Below are 18,726 nucleotides of genomic sequence, written 5' to 3'. Positions count from 1 at the left end.
AACGAGTATGATCCACTAACAACTCACATGAACATTTACTGACAAATATGCACAGAAGATGTTATTCTTAACTAACGAAACTGAGCTAAACCTCATTCCTTTAAATCTGGACTTTACTTACAGGAAAAAGGAGAAAAAAAGTTACATGGGGCAAGGTAAGATGAGTACAGCAAATATTACCAAACAACATCCAGTCATACACAAGCAGCTAGATTCTCTGCTTCTATTGCTGTAGAATCAAAATACAGTTAGAATAGTCTTTGAAAATCAATCATCTGAAATTCATAAATTTACTTTTTTGCGATTACTTTAATTAGTTATTACATTATTGTCCTATTTTTAAAAGCACAATTCTCAAGAGGTGCAAGCATCACACAGATCTAAACTTTGAGTTCTGACAACAAGTTAAAATTTAACTCACAGTAAAATTTTGAGAAAAAATTTCTAATTCTATCTAGTGACAGAAATTAACATAAATTATTCCAGAAGTTTTTTAGAAATACTTTTTTTTTTCTTTCCTAACCAAAAGCACCAATTTTGGACATTCATGACGTCAACTGCACCAATGCAACTAAAAAAACTTTTCAAATGAAAAATGGCAAAGTAAAGTTTCTATTAAATGATTACTTGATAGTATCCTCAACAAATGGCAGAACTAATTAAGTTACATTTTCCATTTTCTTTGTCAAAGATAAAAAACTTAATGTCTTGACGCAATTACTTATTTATTCAAGCTTAAAATAATTCTTTAAATATTTTAAAGTGTTCAGAAAGATTGCAACGCCAATAGTTTTCGCTGTGAATTAAAATAATCCAAGATCCCAAAATTCAATGAAAAAGTAATTATAGTATTAGTTATTTATTTTTTTAAATGAAGAGGTATTTTGTATAAGTTGTTGTTGTTAATTTACGTCGCACTAGAGCAGCACAATGGGCTATTGGCGACGGTCTGGGAAACATCCCGGAGGATGATCCGAAGACATGCCATCACAATTTTGATCCTCTGCGGAGGGGATGGCACCCCCGCTTCGGTAGCCCGATGACCTGCGCGCGAAGTCGAGCACTTTACGGTAGCACAGCTTAACGAGGACCAATACCGCACACCCTCGGTCCCTACGCAGACTGATCCAAGTGGTCACCCACCCGCACACTGACCGTAGCCAGTGATGCTTGACTTTGGTGATCTGCTGGGAGTCGTGTCTTAATGATTTGTATAAGTACTCATCATTTAGCGCATATCATATAAGTAAAGAAATGCCTTAAAATAATGAAGACACAGAGTAAGATTAAAACAAACATTTTCATAAAAATATTGAAATCAAAACATTTTATTTAATAACATTCCAATAACAAATTGAAGCTTTTAAATAGAAGAAAACTAGAGTTATATTGCACAGGAGAAAAATAAATATTAAGTATATTATGTATATAAGAATAAATAAATTTTCTGTAAACTAAAACACAAACTTTGCAAAGATCGCTTTATGATAATGCGATATTAGGCAGTCAGACACTAAAACAACTAAACATCTATCACAAACAACTTATCACAGACGGAAGCACCAACAACTTTCCTTTTTTTAAAGACACCTTCAAAATTTGTTCATAATTTACATAAATATATAAATACTTTTTATGTAGATATAAAATAATAATAAAAATTGAAACAGAACTCAAAATAATAATTTACCACAATCTTTGGTATAACAGTCCTTAAGCTCACTATAGTTATTTATTATTTTGTAGTATGTTAAGTACAAAGGTTCATAAAAGTAATTAATAGCAATATTTAGCATTAATGCTATTAATCCTTTGACACAGAATTTTTATTAAACATATTTTTCATACTTTTTTTTATTATTATTTTGTATTAATTTAAGTAAAAAATAATATATTTAGCATTTTAAATATTTATGATTATAAAAGACATTATGATTATGAGCATAAAAGACTGGTGTCTTTTCTGTGTTAAAGGTAAAATCATCCAAACATGGTTCACTTCCTGAAAATAATTTTTCAAATTTGCAATTATTTAGACCTAAGAAAAACAGGCATTCATCATCTACTTTTTTTTTTGGATTTTGTGTTTTAGGACAAATATAATTCCGATAATCTAATAGATTTTTTTTAGTAACTAATAGACTGCTTTCATAATTAAAAATGCCAAAATATATTTTCTCTAGTTGTTTAATTAGTCTTTATACTTTCTAGTCATTTAATTAGAGTGTCAGAAAAAATATATATAAAAGGGACACTAGGGTCTCATCTGCATCAAAGGGTTAAAAACTAGAAAAGCAAAAAGAGTGCAGCAAGAAACAAAATAAAGTTAAGAACTTAATAGTTAATACTATTCAACCTTAAAAGACAAACTGAGGTATATTGGTCTGAGACAAAACGAATAAGAACAATCAACAAGAGACAAAAAGTAATAACAATGAAAAAAAAAATGCAAGTCAGAAAATTACAGTTTAAAAGTCTGTCATATGTCTAATTTTTTGCAAACATACTCCTGTCTGATGATTTTAAATAGAATTCCTAAATGTTAATTTTACAACAGAAATAAATAAGATTTTGTAGACGAGAAAACAAAATTTTACATTCATGATTCTTTTAAAAACTTGAATGATAGATACACATACTTCTGGTTAACATGGTTTTATCTTTTTACTTAAATATTTTTTTTAAAAATAAAACTGTATTATTAAAATTTCATAAAATATAATGCATTTGTTTAAAATATGCCAAACTTCCTTGTATTGTATAGAAGAAAATATGCTTTGAGCTTTATTCTATAGTACAATTCATTTGTCTGTATTAGCTCATATTTATTTTTCTAACCTAAGAGGATTTTAAATATTTTAGACTTAGGCAAATTTAAAAAATATACTTGCTTTTTCGAATTACAAAAAATAGGGATTGTTTTATATTATGGTGCTATTTAAAAATAAATAAAAGAGCAAGAACATTTGTTTTAAATTAAGAGTTATTTTTGTAATACAAAAATAAAGCATAATTTTAAAGTCTTGAAGAATACAAAATAAAGGAAAAATTATGCATCTTAAAAACATTGGGACAAATTCTGGGGTCATAACTTGCAAAAACTTGTTATTTTATTGAACTTGTTTATGATCAACTAAATAATAAATGCAATAATAAATAAATTACAAAATTAGAATACAAAATAACATGAGATAACCACATACTTAATACTAAACTACCACAGAAGTAAGACTTGGGTGAATCAAATTTTAATAATTTAATAAATTATTTTAGACTTTTCTTGACATAATCTTGGCATTTATTTCTATAAACAAGGGCTTAAAACTATGAAACTTTCCTTAAAGGTAAATTAATATTTTGAGATTAATCAAAACAAACATATAATTAATAATATTGATATAATCTGTTACTTTTTTCTTAATTATTGTATAATTTTCGCTTGTAATAGTTATTATTAATTAAATGTTATAACAAGAGAGATAAAATTTTTTTTTTCATTTTAGTGAACCATTTGTTTAAGTTTAATCTCAACATTTTTAGAAGTTCATTTATTTTATTGTTTTTAAAAATAAATATTTAAAAATAAATATTTAAAAACAATAAATGAGAATAAATAACAGAACAGAAAAAATGAGACATATGAGAATAAATAACAATAAAATAATAAGCAAATTTCAAAAATGACTTTTTTTGTTGTTATAGAAACATAGGCATAGTTAAAGATCCAGATACAGTATATGCACTATTAAATAACAGATCAAAATAAATTCAACATACAAGAGTTATTAAAGATTATGTAAAAATATATTTTGCAAACAACTACAATATATCAATGACCAATATTTGAAAAGTCCTACAATTTAATTTTATGCAATTGATATAATTTTTTGAAATATTTTAAAAACAGCTAAAAAACAAAAAATAAATAAATAAACATAATATTGCTGAAAAAACACACTTATTGCAAATAAATTACATGATTCATGGGTAAGTTAGATAATAAATAGTTGTTCTTCACAAAAAAGATATAATAAAAAAAAGTTTAGACACATTTTCAAACTACTAAAGGATATAAAATATTTTTAACAGTTTTTTTTTTCAATTGCTCTGATAAAAACAGTAATTAGCTTTTTTTTTAAAAATTGTGCTCGTGGAAGTAATAGTAAACATTTTCAACTCTGATAGACTATGTATTATTATTAATGAAAGTTATTATTATTTTTTTTTAACTTAAGTTACTATAATATTCAACAAAGTTGAACATTTCATATTTTCGTTTAAATGTTGTTCAGTTTAAAACCACAATATTTTCTCTTTCCAAAACCACAATATTGATGAACTTTCATTTTAAATGTATATAAAATAAAATGATATGTTATTAAAACATATAATTTATGAAACGAAAACTCTCATGATGTTTAACAGCCAAAAATTAGCACACACACTTACTAACCAAAAATACTTAAAAAATAAATGCCTAATAAACTGTACAGTACCAAGCTTATAACTGACTAAAAATAACTTCTGCATCAAATGAATAGCTGCCATATTAGCAATAACATTCGCCTTAGCTCATTACAAACATGTGCAACTTATCAGCTTATGCAATCATAGCAAACTTAATATTCTTCTGGTGACATAACAGCAGAATTTTCTTCATGCTTACGTTTCATAATTCTACTGGGAACTATCTCACTGATAGGCTTTAAAAGTGTGATAATGACATCATCATCTCTTCTTTGAAACAGTATCTCACCTTCAAATTGAACCAGACCATGTTTACGAGCTCTTAAAAGAATTCCAACAACTTTATTTGATATTGAAGTGTATATCTGAAAAATATGTATACTATAGTTAAATACAGATAATAAAGGCATAAGATTTACAAAAAGAAGTATGTATAAATTAATTATACAAAGAAAAACTTAAACTTATTTTGTTACAGAGTAATGCTCTTCTTATGAACACATATAATTATTTCCAATAAGAGAATCGAAAATAAAAAAACATAGTTTGCCAAATATTTAATTAAAGCATTCAATTAAAAAAATTGTAACCTGGCAACAATATATATACAGGCAAACTCATTTATAATGAGCTCTGATTTAACGAGAATCCAGCTTTAACAAGGAAATGGGAAATACTTGGTTGGTACAATGTAAAATTTATTAGAACATAGCTCACTTTCAGCTAGCAAACTTTCTGTAATTCATAAAATTTATATATTCTTACATTTCTGCTGGCTCAGCTAACCTCTTCTTAAAAAAATTCTTTTAACATTTCTAACGCAACTGAAAGTTAGTAAATAATCATAAATCCAAGAAACACATGGAAATGAGTTGAGAAGAATTTGAAAATTACATATCTGTTGGTGATAATGTTATTGCTTCTTAGTATTAAGTCTGAAATCTAAACTAAAGCTGATGAAAAGATAATGAAAGTGATGACGATAAGGAAGGATGCAGATAATTTCAAGCTAAACTCCCCCAAACCTACTTAATGGCTTTTGGGTGCTTAGAGAAACTTCAATTTAATTTTTTTAAAAATTCAGCAGAACATTTTTTTGAGCCACGTCTCGGATTTGTAGAACAATAACATAACGAAGAGACAATAAGATGGTTCAAAGCAAATTAACTAACTTTTTTCATATCGAACAGAAATAAAAAATAAAGTAACTATTATGCTTTTAAATTTAACAAGAACTTAAATGTTTGAGGTCCCTTCACAGTCCTTATAAGCAAATTTGACTATATTGGGAATGTTTAAAAAAAATAGCTGGTGTTTGTGCCGTGTTGAAATTTAGTGGTAAGTATAAAAATTTGTAGTTTTGTTAATTAAATCCAATGAAAAAACGATTTATGAAAGGAACAATAGTTGTCAAAAATAGTAAAACAAAACATCTTTTTCTCTTAAAGAAGTTGAATTAAATTTATTATGGTTTGCAACCAGAATTTACACAATTATGATACTTTATGTACCAACTATATTTACCTAAGCCAGTGTTTCCCAAAGTGTGGTATGCGTACCTCCAGGGGTACAGGAACAGTTTAGCGGGGGTACGCGTTCTTATGCGAAATATCATGCAACAAACGAAAATTTCAAAATATTTTATTAAAAACAAAGCTAGCCATGAAAATTTATGATTACGTATTTTTCTATTGGCTATTTTTTGCAGAGTTAATGGTTAATAATTAGTGGTGTCAACAGCCAGTTGTGATTATTAACTTTCGTGAAATTAAATAAATTTTTTTATTAGTGGTACACAGCCTTACGAAAAATTTAGAAAGGGTACCCAAAAGTCATAAGTTTGGGGAACACTGACCTAAGCAATGGGCAAAACCATAATTTACAATAGCTAGCAGTAATATTTAATAGGTTTTTAAACACTCATTTTAAACACAAAAGCATAATTATATCAAAAATGAACCATACTTTTTAAGAAAAGTTTGGTAACTATTATACAATTAATTTTAAAAATTCGAGTTCATTCAAATTATTCAAATAATAAAGACTAAACAAGATGGTGACTCATAGACAGAGTGCTCTCAGATCATTAATATTTTACTTATATTTTAATTATATAGAGTGAATTCTCAATTACTAACATATGGATTATCTATTATGATGGTTGGTTAGTTAAAGTTTAATGGCACAAGAGCCAGAAGTGGCTATACTGAGCCAGTCACTAGGTACTTATATTAGTGAATACATTTACTTATTTTACTTATATTAGTGAATACAGTCCTGTTGTTTTGATGAACTTGATTAGATTGTGATGCATAGGGTCACTAAGTAGAGATGAAAGATTGGGATAAAATCTGCTGAAAAGTTTCTTCCTCAAATATTTGAATCGTCTGCAGTTGGTTAATATGTGTTTAATTGAAATGTCAATTTGACATAGAGTACAGCTGGGTGCAGGTTCGGCTACCAGTAAATGCATATGCGTAAAACGAGTATGCCCGATACGTAGTCTATTAATTAAAGTCTGGGTTTTGCGATCAACAGTTAATGTCTTACAATTTTAAAGATTAGGATAAATTTCATGTAGTTTATAATTATTTTGTCTATTCCAATGATTTTTCCAGGCTTGATGAACTGAAGATTTACAAATGTGTTTGAGGTCCAAACATGTCAAGAGATTACTGCTTAAGTTTTGAGTAGTTTTAGCTATGATATCAGCATGGTCATTTCCAAGAATGCCGACGTGTGAGGGTATCCAACAAAAATATATGTTGAACTGTCGGACTTGCAATTGCGTAAAGTGGTTTTGTATTACTTTCTATTATGAATCTTTCATTTTGACATTTCAAGAAAAATTTTTGATATGAAATCTTTAATCCTCAATAAAGGCTAAGTGTTGTACAGTTGATAGTTTATTGGAAAAAAGTAAACTAACAATTATGTATAGATTGGCAACTTTTGTTATTTTTGGTTGAAATAAATATAAAAGATAATCAACCCAGAAAATTTTCCATATTGGTACCTGTACAGAAAAAGTATATAATTTCGTTAATAACTTGATAGTGGAATGAAGGAAAAAAACATCAAAGAAGTGGACCGACAAAAAGGGCATAACCAGCAGCCACCAAGAGAAAACAATTGAATATTTATTTATAATTTTAATAGTACAAAAACCCTTTAGCACCCTTTACAATAGTAATTGGTGCAATCAAGTCTTGATATAGAAAATACCTTATTTAGGTACTTTATTTTATAAAATTTTTGTATATTATGCATTTCCAGTGATTCTTCATACATGCTATGGCGTATCAAATATCTCAAAACTAGTCGTCGCGAAAAATAAGTTACAACTTGTTTCCAGGTCACATAATTCCCTAGCAATAAAAGAAGAAAAAAAATAGAGTCTGAGCAGATTTATAGAGGCACAATTAAATTAAACTTTATTTTAGTGCATTCATAAAAGGAGAAAATAAATTTTTTTGTTAAATTATTATTACTGAATCAATTACCAATTGCATTTTTTTCACGAATAAACCATTTTTTATGAATATGTTTAAAGAAGAGATTTATATTATTTCAAATTGGGACCTGCTTTCGGTAAAGTCCTAAGGACCTGTAGTTTCTAAACCAAATGGAATCACTGGATTTACTTATCATAATAAAATTTTGCAGATACAGTACAGAACCCGTTATCCGGAAATCAGAAAACCGGAAAACCAAAAAACCGGAACGAAATTCGATAAATTTTCCAGCCATTTAAAAAAAAAAATTTTTTTTCCTCCTAAGATTTTAGGATTTTTCTTTCTTTTTTGAAAGATGTTTACCTTATTATCATTTGGAAATAATCATTAGTGTATGACTCCATCGTTTTTTCTTCTTTTTAAGATTATTTCTAAAAAAAAATTTTTTTTTTAGTTGGGTTTAACAATAAAAAAACGGCTTTTTGTAGCGATTCAGAAAACCGGAAAAATCAGTTATCCGGAATAGCGATGGTCCCGATCGTTCCGGATAATCGGTTCCCTACTGTATATAGGAATTTATACATAAATCACAAGTTTTTGCTTATAATTGTTTCGACAAGTTACATTCCTAGAGATATTGAACATTTTAAAATAACTATACCTCTACTTTTATGTATCTCAAGAGGTTTCGAAACAAAAATCAATAAACATACTTGAAAAAGCTCTCCAAAAGTTATTGCAACTGTACCATCTTCATCAGGATAGCCATACTCATGTATCATTTCACACAGAAAAGTAACTTCATTGCTTATGTGGGAACCAGCTGCCAAACCTCGTTGTGCAGTTTTAGATCCTTCTTCGGGTTTACCATAACGAGGGTCATTTTTATCCCATATTGGTTTCGCCATCCCAGAAACTGAGCCGGAAGAAGAGAAAGGGTTTGACTTCTGCTTCTTTTGATGTTGATCAGCTTTCTGCTGAAATGCAGCAACTCTTGCTGACAGTGCATCATTACCGTAAATTTTTATTGGAGCTTTGCTACAGCCTTCCATATCAACCTAAGAGTATTAAAAAAAAAATATTAATTTTCTTCGCTGAATAATCACTTATCAATAGTTGCAATAACAATATTGTTAAAATAAAGCAGAATAATTTTAAATTTTAATAATGATAAAAACTAGCAAAACATTTAATCAGAACACATAAAACAAAACTGTAAAAATTACAGATATTTATACTTGATAATAAAAAGTACATTTGATTCATAATTAAAGTATAAGTCAAGAAGCACATGAAGTTTTTCTTGCCAATATTTTTCTGCTTCAGTATTTTAGTATTATTAATTACAAATTACTAACAATGATCAAATGCATCTCCAATGAGAAATTTATTAAATTTATGTAAGAAATAATTGGCAGCTGAACGTGGTAGCCCAAACTTTGAACTCACCAAATAGCATGATGAGCCATAATGGCTTATTAGTTGAGCTTTCAGTGAGAAAGACCAGGATTCAATCCCAAGTGATAGCTTGTAGCAGCCTAGCTTAAGATAAATTGTACTAACCTATTTGGAAAGTAAGTACGGCTTATGTGCAGTGTCGACCACAATCTAGAACAGATTGTTAATGAAATGTTTTACTTTAAATATCATAACTTTAGTGGCAAGATAAAATAAAATGCTCCAAAGAAAATTGTAAATATTAATATTAAATAAATAAATTGTATACCTTATATTTGCAATATTAACTCTTGTACGAGCATTTGCTTTTAACCAACACAAACTATTGATATATTATACAGGTATATCATTCAAATAACAAAATTATAGTTCATCATACTTTAAATATGTTCAAGAAAGAAAAATTATCATTTATCACAGTTTATTTATCTTTGAGTAATAAGGAACAACTTCATTATGGTAATTGGGAAGTCTAAACAAAAAATTATAATAAAATAATCTAGCCTACCAGGTTTTTTTTATTTTTTACTTCAGTTGTCAAGGTTTTACTTCTGGAGAATATATATAAATCTCTTTGATTCTAGTGTACGAAATATATCACAATGCTTTAGAAGTGATTTTGCATAAATTGACAGTGTCACTACCTCTTAGCATCAACTGCAATTGACAAAGTGCCAAAGAGATTTTAAAGATGAAATTTTTTTTGAAAAATATGTAGAGGTTTGCCCAGGGATGGCTACGAGTTATACCCTTTGAGTCAATCCCCTTCAGTAATGTATTTCTTGGTTTATTGTAGGCCACTGCACGGAACATGCCAAGACATAGTGATTATTTTGACACAGGTACCAATACGGAAATCCACATATTATGATACTGCGGGAAACAATTTTATAAAGCACTGCATCACACGTGACATACAATGGCCAAATATGTTGGACAATGAATTAGAAATAAAACAGTTTCAATACTTGAAACACAATAAAATAACACACAGAAAATCTTTCGAAGCAGTCTAAGATATTGAAGTGAAATAATTTAGCTCATATTGAAATTTTAGAATAAAAGTACAGTGAAGTAACATAAAATCAAACCAATAGCAAACTTTCATAGTAAATACAAAGTTCTAAATATAAATACACAATACAATATACAAAGACATAGTTCTAAAAACAAAGGCAGACAAAGTTAATTTCAAATATCATTATTTAAAAGAGTTTCAAATTAACAGTGGGATAAGAAAGTGCCACTTCAATATTTTCAAAATAGTAAAAAAAATTGTTAGAGAGCCAGTAACAGAAAAACCTACTAAGTATTGAGAAAAGACATTTCGGTTTATTAGTATGTTCAAAATAACCAACATTTAACATTGAAACAATAAAATGCATTCCATTTACTTACGTGGAAATTTCTTAGGTTGAATGCTTGAGTAATCAGGAAAAACTTAGGTAGTCTGCTTCAAAAAATCTTTTTATAACTTCTGCGTCAAGCAGTTTACTCACGAAGATCAATCAAAATATAAACATCTGACATACATAAAAATATGTCAACAAATAGATCTTGTTGCTGAGTCCTCCTAGTTCATTGCGATCTGTGGAGAGAAGTTCGTAAAATCATCTTTGAAAAGTTTTCGTAAGTAAAAATATTGAGAGAAAGTATCAAACTGTTTGATCGGATTAAATCAGTTCAACTGAAACACTGTTTAGTAATTTAAGGTTCGTAAATGTAAAACAGGAAACTGAATCTTAGCTTGCGTAACTCAAATTCCATGATGCTATCACGCTGTTTCTGTTTTTGAGTAAGAGATCCCTTCGATTTAGTTAATTTTAAATAAGTTTAACTTAAATTTGCAAAATTTAAATCAATTTATAGATTTATCATATTTATTTTTTAGATAATAAATTTTTTGAAAAGTTGGAATAATGCTTTTATTATGTCATGTTTTAATTTTTAACTTCTATAAATGTTTGGTATCTGTCAATCGTTACATCAAATTTAAACCAATTCCATTGCAGGCCAATATTCTATTTTTTCTTCTGTAATATATACAATGGGGGAATTACTGTTTTCAATTTAAATTATTTTAAATTCAAATAATTTAGTTTTGTTTAAAAATATGACATTTTACTGCTACAGAAATATTTGAATAACAATAAACATTTACTGAAATTTATTTGTATGTAGTATAGTGTTCATAGCCATCAATTTTCATCAAGTGTATCACAACTTCTTCTAAATAAATATTTATTGTGATTAAATTTTTTTAATAATTTGCAGATTGGCATTTTGTGGTGAATGCAAGTTCAAAATTTCTATGAAAAGACTTAACTATATTGATGTATTTCTTACCAGAATTTGATAAAATATTGTATGCTTTAAATTGCTCTTGGATTTCATCTGGCACTTATTTTGCGCCTAATTTTCAAGTATTATTATTCAATATCAAGATTATGTAAAAATTTTCATCCTTTTTCCTTGCTTTTGTTCTTGGCTCTGTAATTAGCTTATTTTTTATACACAGTTTGTGTCTTCGTTTCCTAAGATAATAGGCTGATAAATGTGTTTACAAACATAAGTGATGTTCACTTTATAAAAGATTTTAGTTTATTTTATCTAAGTTCAAGATGTAAAATAGATCAAGATGTAAAATATGATTAAGTATTAAGTAATTGATAATTAATTATTAAGATTAAGTAAATGATAATTAATTATTAAGATTAAATATTTATCAATTAATTGATTTTATTTATTGATAATTATTTGATTATTATTGATTAATTATTATTTGGTATATAAATTGATTGATTAATTAATAATTGATTTTTTTTACCTAAATATCTGGTTCAAATGTATTTGTCAATGTGATTATTTTATTTTTCAGTTTCAAGTGTGTCAAAATTTGCCAGAAGAAATTTCTATTACATTGCTTTTCTTCAGGATTTTATCTTCTTAAAGGTATTCTTGTTCTTTTTTTCTTTCTTTTTTCGTTTTTGTATTGTTCAATAATTCTGTACTTGCTTATGGATGTAGTTGAAAGCACAAACGACAAACAAAATCTTTTTGTATCTCTGTATCATAAAAGTTTTGGTTAAGACCAGTAAGGAAATCAACTTTATAATTTTTTTAAAATATAATTTAAGTTTTTTTACTTAATTCCTTAGTGTTTAAAAAATAAATAAAATTAAGAAAAGCTGGCAGAGGTCTACATTTTTTGATGACTTTTTACTTGCACTTGGTTAACGGAAAAGTGTCCATTCTAATTTAGATAGCAGTTTAGTTTAAAAAATTGATATTTTTCTTAATAATTATTCTAGTAAAGTATTTGAAAAAGAAAAAAAAAAAACNAGAATCATTATAGGAATCGTCATTTGAAAAAAAAAAAAAAAAAAAAATACCATCTTCCATACCAATCTACATTTTTCTTTGCACTATGTTTATTATTTTATTGTATACTTATCTTGGTACTTGCTGTGTGACTTTAATGAAAAGTAATTTTTATTGTAGCATTAGTTAGTTTAATGGAATAAATGTATATGCAGGTTCTCGTATGAATATAAATCTCACGAACATACATCTGATCAAACAAGATTAATTTGAGTGAGTAATATAAATTTAATGGCTTGCTTAAAAAACACAAACCAATAATTTTGTATCAAGTAATTTATCTTGATTTTTTTCCCCTTGAAAATCAGCTTATTTAAAGTACTTATAATTATTTAAATATAGCTTTCACCAATATTGCACTTGATTATTTGTCCTTCTTTGCATTATTTTAAATATTTAGTGATTATACATTTATAATTATTAATTTAAATTAGAAATATTTTTTTGATTCTCTATTTAATTTGATTTCTGATTTGTACATATCAGATTGATTTTACATATTTGTAGATGGTCTGTAATCCTGTGCTTTAATTGTTGTTTAATTTGGATTATTTTTTTTATGTTTGAATAACATTTAAAACTTCTCAGTAATATTATAAAATATTTTTTAAAAAAATGTAAAATGATTGGAAATTTTTAAATGCATTAAAAATTATCAATTGATTTAAAATTATTAAAGAAATATTATGTATTTGTTGCTAGTTGGGACAATTGATTTTCCATTGGGACAATTGATTTTGTTGCTATTGGGACAATTGATGCACTTTAAAAAAGGTACAATGTTTAGCAACTTATATAGTTTGCTATTGACCTGAAGTTAGACATTGATGTAAATTGAAATCATTAGTACAAGGGGCTTTATTTTTATATACTTGTTAGGGATACATAATGCTTACAATTGTCAAAAAGGTATTTTTCTGGATTTTATTTTTTTAATTTAATTTTAAATTTATTTTCTGTTACTTCAGTAAACAAATTTTTGTTGTTTAAAATTCATTTAAAATACTTTTAGAGTATTTTTTTTGCTTCTTAACACTACAATGCATCAATAAAAGCATTATATTTAAAGATCCATTATTTTAAAATGAATGATAAAAAGTAATTTATCCTTAGGTTTTTTTTAACTGTTAAGACTAAACTACCTTTACTAATATATGTGTTTATATTTATGTAGCCCATTTATCAATTATATTCCTTTTCATAATTTTATTAATTTTAAATATTTTTAATTGAAAAAATACATTGTTTTGAGTATATCATGCTCCTTTGTATTAAAATCTGTAACAATAAATTCTAAAAAAAAAACCAAGAAATTACCTTATAACAATTAATATTAATGTTACAAATTGTACTGTTAAATAATGACACTAATATAAATAATGCTGAAACATTAAATTTTTATGCACACTGACTATGAAGGGGGAAACTTTTTTTTATACATGTACTACTAAAATAATGTTCCAACGGGTCAGGGAGAACAGGGAAAACCTGGAATTGCCAGGGAATTTTATTTCAACTCCAAAGATCAGGGAATGGTCAGGGAAAGTTGCAATTTTTTTGCAAGAACCTGGAAACTTCCTTTATTATACCTGGAAAAAAACGAGTCTTAAAATTTTCAGTAACAGTACTCAGTTTTTGAGACTTGAGTTAAATAATTCTAACATCTATTACAATTATTTATTGTAAAAATTTCACATTTTAGACAAACTGAAATGCTTCCTTCCTCATATAATGATATTTATTTTACATGGAAAATGGTTGGCATTACAAATAAAAGAATTAAAATTTTCTGATGAAAAATTTCGTAGTATAAATAAAATATGGTATTGATTTTCATTGAAATTTACCTAATATACCTGGAAAAGTCAAGGAATTTTTTTTCTGATATTGAGTGGGAACCCTGCTAAAACAACATTTAGATATTAAGTGCTTATTTGCATGTTAAATAGAGTTATAAAGTAATAAATAGGTTATTGTCATCTTTGCATATTAATGGAAAAGTGAAATTTTTTTTGAATTCTTTATTCAAAATATTCATTAATAGTTTAAAAAGACGTTTGTTGAATACTTTGTAATGGTTTGGTTACTTTTACTTTAGGATTCAAAATATTATTTAAACCTTTTGTTTTAAATAAAGTTTTTTTTTTAAAAAGAAAATATGTTTTTTTTTTTTTTTTTTTAAACCAACTCTGCATTTTGTTCCACTTGTTACTCCAGTCATAAGCAAAATTTTAGGAAAATTTGTATTTTGTAACATTTATTTTATGATGTTTATTTTGTAATGTTGTATAAAATTTTTATGTACGTGAGAATTTAATTATATATGGAAGAGTTGAAATGCTTTGCTTATTGTAAAATTTTTTCAAAAATCAGTTTTTGTTTAAAAATTTATATAAATTATACTTAACTTTTAATATTTTTTTGCATGATTTTTATTATCTTTCAGTTTTTGCCACAAATTTGTCTTTGACCCAAACACAATCAGGTGGAGATTGATGTTGTAAAAATTAGATTAACTGAATTTATCGCAAAATTTAAGTTTGCAAATAGTAGATAAAAATTAAGTACAAAAATGATGTTTAAATATAATTTGAAACTTACATAGTTGTAATGTTTAAAAGGAAATATGGAATAAATCATCTAAATAACTAAAGGAAATAAACGGTATCAAGTTCATAATTAATGTTATAAATGTTTCTAAGATATATCATTAAAGATAAAAAAAAATTTCGGACTATTATTGGAAAAACTTGGTTCTCCAATATATAGTGAACTTTACATAAAGGGAAATTTGCACTCATAAATATAGAATTTTAAAAGAATTAACACAAAATCTTATTTTTTTAAAATTTAATTTGAAGCTTATACAGTAATACTTAAAAGTAAAAAGAAATGTAGTTGAAACAATAGTTAAGTATTTAAATATCAAATCAGATTATTCTAAACGTAAAATGAAATCAAAATATCAAATCAAAATATCTCAGATTCAAAACTAGAAGAGGAATAGTATTTAAATATTTTGTTAAGTCTGTATTTTGTAAGTCCAAGCTAAAAAAATATCTGCAGATGGACTGATCTGCAGCTCAAGCTTAATTGCTAGAGGTTTTCTGATACCGTGATAATGTGTATAATTCATTCTAAGAAAATATAAATTTATTTGTTTGAAATTTTTAATTCTTTTCTGATATTTCCACTCATGAAGTAGGGTTATTTAATTATTAAATCAGGTGAATCTGAAATTTTATATTAGTTTTAACTAGTGTTAAGTTTTATATTCTTAACAGTCAGTAAAACTATATTTCTGATTGTATATCCTTTTCCCGAATATGAATTATTTCCATTAATTAATGAAAAGTGCAAACAGCTTATACTTTGCCTAATAATTATGTTTTTACTTATAGAATTCACATAAAACAATGGAGGTTGTTGCTTACTTGGCTGTAACAACTCTGTGGTGGATTTCATCTTTAACTGTATTATCTCCCTTCGTTTTGCTACTGTTGTTGAGCAAAACATTTAGAAATGGCTGGTTTTCTTTTTTCTTTGGTAAAGTGATGGGCCCATTGTGTAGTCACAAATTCATGGCCAAACGAAAAAAGCTTTTTGAATTGTTAGAGGAACATCTTCCAAATCGAGATAAATCCATTCCATTAGACATATTAGAGATTGGAATTGGACCGGGAGCGAATCTCCAGTTTTATCCCGAAAACTCGAATCTCACGGCCCTTGATATGAATCCAAGTTTTTTTCAAATTTTCCACAATAATAGAAAGAAGTATCCTCAAGTGAAGTTAGTGAGAACAGTTTTAAATTGGGCTGAAGACATGAATGAAGTTGAGGATTCTGCTTATGATGTGGTAATCAGTACTCATGTTCTTTGTTCAGTCAAGAATATAGAGTCTGTCATGAAAGAAGTCAAAAGGGTCCTTAAACCTGTAAGTTCACTCTTCTGTGATGTATTCAAATCAAATTTATTATCATTTATTTTGCTAATATTATAAGATATTTTTTATTTTCGTTTATAATTTAGCTTGTACAATATTTATGGTTTTAATTATCTGAAAAACTACAAGTTTTTGAATAGCGGGAATAAGGAGAGTAATTTAGTCTAGAAAATACTAAAATTGAGATTAATGTAATACGTAGTCGTACCTCCTTTATACGAAATTGGCGGGACAATAATAATTATTTCATGTTAACCGAATTTCATCTTATCCAATGCATCATGAAAACAGTTTATTATGTACTGACAATGCATATTCTGTACTGCGTTAATCTATTTAAACAATACTATTATGTCCGAAATTAATTAAAATTAGCTTCAGTTTTTTATAAAGTCTTAACTATTTTGTTAAAAATAACAAATGAAAAATAGGATGTACAGTGTGCAAAAAATAGGACCACCCTGAAAAACTTTTGATCTAATGATCGGATCTTAACATTCTAGGACTCAATCCCAATGGTTTTGGGGGTAAATTCTTTATTTTATACAATATATATGAATAAAAAACTTATTAAAATAAAAATATAATTGTGAAACCAAGATTTTAATTTTGTAACTCAAAACCCAAAGCATCTACTAAATTGCGTAATTCTACGTAATTACATACATACTGTTATGACTAGGAACATTAATACCTGTGCTTATGATTTGTGAGTGAAAACATGAAGCTAAAATATTAATTATACTAAGTTTATTTTTTGGAGATATAGTAAATGTGTTTTTAGAATATTTCTGTTCCTTACTTTGGAAAAATTCATAGAAATTTTAATAACTATATTAGTACTTTTTACTAAAAAATGATTTATCTACATTTAATAAACTCTTTTTTTGTATATAAATTATGATTAATGCAGAATATTTACAAAAATTTGTCTTTAACAGGGAGGAAAGTTTCTTTTCTTGGAACATGTTGCTTACCCTGAAAATGAAGGTGGTCATCTTGCACAAAGATTTGCTGCTCCCTTATGGGCTGTTTATTGTGACGGGTGTTATCCAAATCGCAACACAGCAGATGCAATTAAAAATGCTGGATTTAGTGATGTTCAGTGTGATGTTAGCTACTCACCTTCCCTATTATTGTTTATTCGCCCACACATTATCGGAGTTGCTACTAAATGAAACAAAACATTCTTAATTTACGCATTGTCTTTCACTGTATTTTATTGAAATATCGTGGTAGTTAATTAAATCTTTTCTCACACCACCAAGGGAAAAATTTATATAGTACACTTTTTTTTATTTATTATAGTACATTTTTTCTCTATTTTCATTTATTGAATTCTGAATCGGCTTAAATTAGCTGAAATTTTTCTTACGTGCAATATTTTCTCTAATAATTCTTCTTTTTTTCTTTCTTTCTAACTCATGGCATGCATTCTAGCATCAGCAGCTATTTGTTTTATTGTGAGTACTATGTTTATAAATTTTTCTTTCGCATATTGTTCATGATCTCTGATACATGTATTTTTTGACAATATAAATATTTTTCTGAATATATATTTACTTATTTTTAATATTTTTTAAGATTATGTGTATCGTTTTATTGCTAATGCATTTATGTACTTATTGATAAAGTATGATTGTTTGAATTAGGTGTCTGCTACATTATTTTTTGTTTAATAGAACGTCTTATTCCATAAAATTTCCTTGTCACATGGTACTCTAAATGGTACCAAAATGTTAACATTTTCAGTAAAATTAATTATCTGAGCTTAATTATTTTTTATTATTAGATTATTATTTTTTAATAAAATTTTTTTACTCATATTGTTCATGATCGTACATGTATTTTTTGACAATATAATATTTTTCAGAATATATATTTATTTATTCTGAAAATTTTTTGGATTATGTGTATATCGATTGCTAATGCATTTATATAATACTTATTTACAAAATGTAATTATTTGAATTAGGTGTCTGTTACGTCATTTTTTGTTTAATAGAAGGTCTTGTCCCATC

At 26.7% G+C, this 18,726-nt stretch overlaps 3 protein-coding genes across 3 annotated transcripts in view; 1 reads left to right on the top strand and 2 right to left on the bottom strand.

The window, feature by feature from the left end:
* Positions 1–18,726, bottom strand: part of LOC107445174 (uncharacterized) — a 90,782-nt gene that overhangs the window by 48,523 nt on the left and 23,533 nt on the right. The window lies entirely within an intron of this gene.
* LOC107445179 (actin-binding Rho-activating protein) lies at positions 3,161–10,968 on the bottom strand. The gene is made up of 3 exons (XM_016059525.3): positions 10,779–10,968; positions 8,636–8,980; positions 3,161–4,832 (listed from the first exon to the last, which is right to left on the bottom strand). Exons 2-3 carry the CDS (start codon positions 8,972–8,974, stop codon positions 4,620–4,622), a joined length of 552 nt encoding a protein of 183 aa, XP_015915011.1. The 5' UTR covers positions 8,975–8,980; positions 10,779–10,968; the 3' UTR covers positions 3,161–4,619.
* Positions 10,991–17,968, top strand: LOC107445177 (thiol S-methyltransferase TMT1B). The gene is made up of 4 exons (XM_043047422.2): positions 10,991–11,009; positions 12,259–12,332; positions 16,163–16,696; positions 17,647–17,968. The coding sequence occupies exons 3-4, from the start codon at positions 16,178–16,180 to the stop codon at positions 17,881–17,883; spliced, it is 756 nt and encodes a 251-aa protein (XP_042903356.1). The 5' UTR covers positions 10,991–11,009; positions 12,259–12,332; positions 16,163–16,177; the 3' UTR covers positions 17,884–17,968.

Source organism: Parasteatoda tepidariorum, chromosome 3 (assembly GCF_043381705.1).
Source record: "Parasteatoda tepidariorum isolate YZ-2023 chromosome 3, CAS_Ptep_4.0, whole genome shotgun sequence".
NCBI lineage: Eukaryota > Metazoa > Arthropoda > Arachnida > Araneae > Theridiidae > Parasteatoda > Parasteatoda tepidariorum.
The sequence above is the reverse complement of the archived record's forward strand: the minus strand, read 5'-3'. Positions and strand labels throughout refer to the sequence as shown.